General features: G+C 32.7%; 1 protein-coding gene across 1 annotated transcript; it reads left to right on the forward strand.

Annotated features, from left to right (window-relative positions):
• Nucleotides 1-3,620: 3,620 nt before the first annotated feature.
• On the forward strand, nt 3,621-7,942 carry LOAG_10765 (hypothetical protein; the record flags this gene model as incomplete). The annotated part of the gene is made up of 14 exons (XM_003146289.1): nt 3,621-3,687; nt 3,809-3,865; nt 3,950-4,076; nt 4,497-4,572; nt 4,647-4,757; nt 4,835-4,931; nt 5,238-5,353; nt 5,739-5,831; nt 6,170-6,277; nt 6,384-6,494; nt 6,746-6,922; nt 7,057-7,168; nt 7,588-7,673; nt 7,805-7,942. 14 exons carry the CDS (start codon nt 3,621-3,623, stop codon nt 7,940-7,942), a joined length of 1,476 nt encoding a protein of 491 aa, XP_003146337.1.
• Nucleotides 7,943-7,961: the final 19 nt, after the last annotated feature.

Genomic DNA, 7,961 nt, shown 5'->3' on the forward strand with positions numbered 1-7,961 from the left:
TTATTATTATTATTATTATTATTATTATTATTATTATTATTATTATTATTATTATTATTATTATTATTATTATTATTATTATTATTATTATTATTATTATTATTATTATTATTATTATTATTATTATTATTATTATTATTATTATTATTATTATTATTATTATTATTATTATTATTATTATTATTATTATTATTATTATTATTATTATTATCATTGTTATTATTATTGTCATTATTACAATTATTATAATAATAATGATAATAATTATTATTATTATTTTCACATTGTCATTATTATCATTATTATTACTGCTATTATTACTACTAATACTATTATTATTGCCATTATTATTATCAATTTGCTGTAACGATAATTATTACCTAAATGAAAATATTTTTTTTGAAATATTTTTTTTTATAATTATTATCTAAATAATGCATTCTTTTTTGCGAATTTAAGTATTTGTGTTTTTTCCGATAGCAATAATTGCATGTAATCGTTTTTTTATGGCAGCGGACTTTTTTAAAGCTACACATTCTATGTTTTGTTTAATTTTTAAAATATTTCAGTAATTCTATGCTCTGCAAAAATTGTTGAATTTTCGAATGGCAATTGAAAACTTCGTTTTATTTTTTTTCTTTCGGATCTTCATGCGTTCATTCATTTTTTTTCTTTTTATTTTTTGAAATCGTGTATTTTTGTAACAGCGGGTATGTATAAACCAATAATGCGATAGACAAACAAAAAACTATTGGTTTTCGGATATTTAATTATGATATTTGCATTTATTAACACAATTACTATTAATCTTTTGTAAATTTTGACAATTTCTTCTATCCCCTTTATCATCTAACTTTGTCAGTATTTCGGCTTTGTATTCTCTTTGTTCTGTACTGTAATCTCGAAGAGCTTTTATCAATGATAAGATATTATCCGACTATTGCACTGCATCGATGGTCTAATTTAAATTTTTACGCGTGGCTCCGAATTTTACTGAACAACTATATCGATTATAATGCAGATTACGGTGATAAACAGATAGGTTGCCAGTTTGAGAGAATAATTAGAAATTATAAAAATTTAATCCTGTTACTCAAGTTAGCCAAATAGCTCTATTAGATCTTTTCGTAGGGAGAAGTTTCTCATTTGAATGGCAGATTCCACTATTTTTCTTTGTGTACTAACTTTATTTCCCAATAAAATACATCAGTGTTTGGTGATTGATAGTAGGAAAATTTACAGTTGGCCGAATCTCTTTTAAATTATCCGATACGATATATTGCGCCATACCTATCTTCAGTGTCAGGCGCCATAATAGTACTTATGATTTAAATCGGATTATGTACTCCTCCCTACTCTCCATTATTCCTTCCTTCTTTCAGATTCCCAAGAATTCGATTTCTTTTTCCTCTTCAAAATTGAATTAAAACAAAAATGAAATATTTAACACATAACTTCTCCCCATTATACCATCACAAATAATTGTTTGTTTTCGTAAATAAATCAGAAATGGTTTCAGATTTCGAAGATTATGAAAAATATATGCACAATCGAATGTATACATATATTAATCCCCCTCCTCATGAGCTGCTGTTGCTAATGTTATTTAATAATGATTACTGATAAACAAATGTATGTGTCTCTGTGCATGTTTTCATGTATATGTGTGGTTTTTTTTCTTCATTTTACCTTTTCTATTATTATTTTTATTACTGCAAATTCGTATTATTTTATTATTATTATTATTATTACTATTATAAATATTATTATTATTGATATTATTACATAATTACTGTAAATGATAAAAATTTTCTACAAGTCTTTTTGCAAAAATTCCATGGAAAAAATCTGATACAAATCATTTAAGGCCATTTATTTACTCTCCAATCGTAATGACTGCGTGACTGAAAGAGATGATTAATGTTGATAGGGCCGAAAAAGTGTAAGGACGCGTGTTCTGAATATAAAGTTTAGTACGAGTCAGATGTAGTATATGTCTGAGACTACAACCTCGTTCCAATAAGGTTAAAAAGATTGGGAAATCCGACTAGGAACGGATTAGGTTAGTCCGTTCATTGTCATGAACAAAGGAATGTTCTTTTTTTTCTTTTTTTTTATAAAATTATAGCTGAACAGTAACATCATTATCACGCATCGTACAAGTTGTAGCTAAGTTGTGGCAAACCGAACCCACAACTTGTAGCGAACCAGTCCTAACCTCTGCGTTCAAAGTGAGCTGGGAGCAAACCGGTAGCGTTGGGTGACGGTAATATCCACACCACTTTGCTCATTATGAAAGTTAGCGGATTGCCGGACAAGTAACTATAGAAAGGATTTGCAACAATCAGGACGAACGCTGCATGACTACGTCATGTATTGTGTGATCAGCTGGAAGAGTCGGCATAAAAACACAAACGCATTTGCTTAAACTGTAATGGATTGATTTGCGGGAATGGATTTGCGCGACAGAGATTTGTCCGTCCATAAATATTCTAGGTTATTTATAAATGTGAAAAGAAAAAGGGAAAAGGGAAGCAGATAGGTTGGACTGCTGATCCGTCCAAAAGGCCTGCTTATCGATTCCAGTGATCGTTTTCAAGGAAGTGAAGTAACTGAAGGCTATATACGCTTGTCTACATCCGGAAAGAGGTCACGTATAATCATCTCAAATAAAACTTTACGGAAACATTCGAGAAAAGAATGTGTGCAAGAATCTGAATCAGAATCTGTATATGAGTGTCTAATCGGAAGGGGGATTGCATGCAAAAATCAAATATAAGCGTTCATTCGGAAACCCGTATGTGAACATCTGGCGTTTCAGAGAAATTCAGAGTTTTGCTTAAAATTCTCATGAGATGTCATTATAATACAAGGTGGACGCTTCCACACTCAATCAGTGGGTGGTTGAGCTTGATTTCTAAATAAATTTATCTTCAGTTCATCCATGCACTTTCCTGACATCAGTGACATTACTCAAAACTATTTAAAAGAAAAAAAGAAAGGACGTCATCTTGACAGTAAGCCTCCAACAATGAGTCGCTATTGTATATGTACTAAATTATGAAGATAGACAGCCTGTGAAAATTCGCATGTGGTCCTAAACCATTGGTGAATTTTTTATTGCTCTTAGTACTTACGCCATTCCAACGTGATGCGTATGTGATGCGTATGTACGCTTTCATGAGATTGTATGATTTGTATGAGATTATACGCTTTCATGATTTATTCACGTAAATGAAAACAAAGATAATCAACCAGCTTAGGAGAGCATTTGCGAGCGAGTTACATACAGCGTCACCGTCACGTACACGTTGCTCGCTGTTTTAGGATTTTGTTCGTCGTGTAACCAATGACGTGACAGCTCTAGTAACGTAGTGTTTCTAGCACAATCAGATTTAGAGTGTTATTAGCGATTCGGAGGCTCTGGGAAAGAACGGATCTTATATATGATACTGATAAATGGTAGCATGATACTCATTTGGAGGACAAATGACTTTCAATGTTTGCTTACTTTACGATTGTTTTAAACCGCGAGTTTTTGAAAAAACATTTCACAACTTACCACAGATAGCAGTTCATCGCGTTGAGGACACTTTACAATCCGTTTTAACCTTTCAGTGATGAATTCTGATGGAAACGATGAAGAATGTTTGGTGGAACAACTCCGCAAAGAGTTGCGTGATTTGAGTAAGGAAAACACATTTACTGCTTTTTTAATGCTAACAGTTGAAATGTTTCGTACAATATCACATGAAATTTTAGATAATCAACAAGTTTCACTGATAATTATTGTACCATCAATTTCTAGCATGGGACGAGGAAGAGACAAAACAAACGTTGAAAAAACACCGATACAAAAACGAAGGTTTGCTCCGAGAACGTTTATGTTTGCATGAATGCAAATACTCTCTTTAAGGATTGGATATTTTCTTATCTTACAATTCTCTAGAAGCCGAGAAAGAAAGAAATGAAATCAAATTAATCCTGGAAAAAGAGGAGATAGAAATTGCCAAGAAGGAAGAAGAATTACAGCATTTCCGAGCACGAGTGCAGTTACGATGTGAAAAGATTGAGAAGTGCGTTATTTTTCATTCATTCGTCGCCATGTTTTTTGTCATTATCAGCAATATTAACTATTTCGTAATGGCGAATAGTGATATATAGTAATTTGGTCTCATTAAAGACTTTTTAGCGGCTTCTTTTTTTTTATGGTAGCGAGAGGTAGAAAGTTATAGAAAAATCATCGCGACAAATATTTGTAATTCCAAGTCTCTACATTCAAGATAAATAAGCGAGCTAGGAAGTGGTCATCGCCAAAAGACTATATTATCACTAAGTACCTGAGAATCGAGATTCGCCTACACATTTTTATTTTATAAGATTGTATGCAGAAGACTGTTTTTTATGTACTAATTACTATTCGTTGAATGCCATTACTGCAATCATTTGCCAATAAAATCATAACTTGACTAATGTGTGATTATGTTGCTTTACAGCATGCGCCAGCAGATCTTTATAAATCAGATGCGAAAGGCAGAAGCTGACGAACAAATTGAAGAACTGAAGAAGACTGTATGTCTTTATGACTGCATCTTTCGTAAGGCTTGCTCGTTTTTTTTACTGCTATAGCTTAATCTATGTTTTAGTTAGAAGAAGTAAAAGTGAAAGAAAAGGCCGACCAGCAACTCCTTACAAATCGTTTGAAAGCTGTTCAGCACAAATTACTAAATGCTTCTTGGGTTATTTCGCGTCGTAAGGTTGTGTTATTTCCATTAATAAGTAGTTTTCATTTTCCGTGAGCGAAATCATGCGAGTTAGAATCAATTTGTTGTAGGAGAAGGAGGAATTGGCAGATCTCTACAAACGCATTGATGAGGTTCGTAGAAAGAAAGAGCGACTTTTACAGTCCATTCGGGAGAAGGAAGCCATTTGTTTGTATTTAATTTTCTGTTTCTTTATTTGTTTTTGCACTATGTTGAATTTGATCAAAATAATTTGGGACAAAGCCTATTTTGAAGTTTTAAGGAAACAATTATTTGTAAGAACCACTTAATGTTGATAGAAATTTTCAGTTAAATAAGTAAAATAAAATGAAATAATTCTGTTGTGCATCAATTTTGTGCATCAATTTTTTTACGTTACTTTTTTAACATGTCTTTTGTTAAAACTAAGAAGCAGTGTTCATAGTTCTTTTATTACTGTTTGAATTTGACTTTTTTTTTGAAGTCGGTTTTTAGTGACAGAAAGCCGTGAGCTACCATTCACGAATTTCTGTGTAGCAATCGCCGCCATAACACTGAAAAACCGTACTCTTCTGAAAAAGTTGGCGCAAGAATATGTCACTATTGCACAGGTAATTAAATTACGATTATTGTCGAACATTCAAATTTAGAAACTATCGAAAATTAACGGTAAATATGATAGTCATCATGGAAATGCCGTAAGAAAACCACTACAAACACGATAGTTTTCGTGGCCCTTTTTTGATAGCTGCATTGTTCGGAAGCGTATAGGTCTTAATAAAATTATAGATGCGAACTTTTCTGGTGAATGCAGAATTTCTGTTTATGTGGGTTTCATTTTCTTTTCTCGAAAAAGAAAGTTCCTCAAACATCTTCTTACAATAAAAATGGAATGAAATTGATGGGCACCTTCGATGTTTTACATATCGTTACTAAAGCATAAGTATCCAAACGTTCATTTTTTATCGCTGTCCTAAAAATCCCATTAACTTTTAGCTCACTCAAGAATTATCAAACCAGGGAATTTTGGATACGTCGATACTCTCGCAATATAGTCAAACACAGACTAGTCAGGTTCAACCACTTGAGGTAAATTGAAATTTTTTAAAAAAAGCTCGTCAGAAAGTTCAATATATTTTTAGATTATGAATTTGTTTCGATTTTATTAAATTTATTTCTGCAGGAACAGAATACCGTTCCTTTTTCAAAGTGTTTACTTGGTATTTCGGTTGGTATGCTACTATTTTTCGTGTTTTCTAAATATATTAGCAATAAAGTGTAAAAAATTCTTCAAAAATAAACATGGAATAATATGCACTCAGATCATTCAAGCAGTTGGTATATTTCTTCTGTCAATAATACGAATATTATGTCAAAAATGCAGTAAGGAAGATATGTCTATCTATTGTCGTTATTAGTGATCTCAGGAAAAAGAGGAATCTTTGCTATGTTTGAACAATGTTGGCGGCGGTGATGCATGTGAGGAAACGGTATCGTTCGACTGTGCAGGGGAGAAAAATGCTGCCGAAGATATGGTAACAAATTTTCAGATTTTTTTTAGTGTTTCATTCTATATATTTTCTATGCATTTATTAAGCTGCAATAAAAAAAAGTGGTCGTATAATTCAAGGTTAAGTTTAGACCGACGATGTTCATTTTGAGTTTCAAAAAGAAGCCGACTCAACTGTGACCATGCCAACTCTAGATGATGGCAAACTGGAAGAGAATGTCAAACTTGTTATTATAAATGAGGTTTGTCCAGTTCAAAAAATGTTTGTGCTAGAATTGATCTAATGTTCTAAACGAAATCAAGAATGAATTTTTGGATTGTAAGGATTAAATTTAAAATCTTGTATGAAAAATGGCAACGTATTTTGAATTTTTTCAGAACTAATGTCTAATCTGCATAAAACTCTAATGAATTTACCTGCTTTCTGTCCATCCATAAGAATCATTAATAGATCATTTTCCTGACCGATTGTGTGACAAGTTTGCAATTTTAGGAAATCGAAAAAACTGCATCGAATATAGCAATGGAAGTAGATAAGAGCCACGAAGTTCGTCCTATTTCTGATGAACTGAAAATGAAGGCCGCAGGATTTGAAGAAGGAATAATCAACATGAATGAAAAACATGTTTCGGTTGATGGGAATATTGACCCGAGTCAGACTTCTGATAAGGTTGTCCTGTTTTTGCTGCTCATACTGCCAATACCTTCCTCAATCCTATGGCAGAGAATATCTTCAAAGCATTTCAGATCTGAGCTTCTACTTTAAGCATCGCATGTATGGATTGATTTCCCATCAATTTACAGGACAATAACATGGACAGTAATTTCATTTCGAATTTTATTGATAGTTCGGAAGAAGTGGAAACTGCAGTATATGAAGGAAGTGAAGGAGAGAATACCGTTGATTATAATGACGGTTAGTGCAGTAGTTGCGCTGAGGTACATTACCAAAACTCCTGAGTTATAGAGCAATAACACTGTCATCGGTTGAAATCTCACCTCGACGTATCGAAGGCATACTAGTCTGCCAGTTGCCGATTAAATTATCTAGATAAGTCAGTTTAACTAGGTCACTGTGTGATCAATTGAAAGGATCCATTGCGTCAGTTGCCGAGTAAAATACTAACTAAACTGACTTATTGCGCGAAAAATCTTCACATTTATCATACGCTATTACTTGTTTTCTCTTTCAGTTTTTTTATTTTAGCTTCACAGCAAACATATTCTGATGTAGCACTGAGGTGGTTACTTCTAGATTGCTTGTTACTTGCCTTACCAAGACTAGCATTTTTAACACAGACGTATTCGTTGAACGTTTCTTTCTTTGTCTTTCAGGCGAAGGTGAACCGGATTCAGGCGTTAATCTCCAACCAGTGCGGAGTGCTTCGTCTGATCTGGATCCTACTAATTTCTTTGAAAGCGTGAGTGCATTAGTAGTTTTAAATCCCTTTAAATCATTTTGAGCTTTAAGATGTCCAACTGTCTGGTAACTGAGTGTAGTAATTTTCTTTGAAATAAAAAAAAAACAATTTTGTTTATATGCAAATTGCAGTTTACAAATTTTGCTCCCAGCGTATCAGCGATGAATTTATCGAATACTTATCTTGGCATGGATACAGAATTTGATGCATCTGCAATCTTCAATCTTTCTGCCGTGATGCAAAGTGAGTTGTCGTTAAATTTAAATTAAAACCCGACACTTGACTCAG

This window comes from Loa loa (assembly GCF_000183805.2).
Source record: "Loa loa unplaced genomic scaffold supercont3.4, whole genome shotgun sequence".
In the NCBI taxonomy this organism is placed as follows: Eukaryota; Metazoa; Nematoda; class Chromadorea; order Rhabditida; family Onchocercidae; genus Loa; species Loa loa.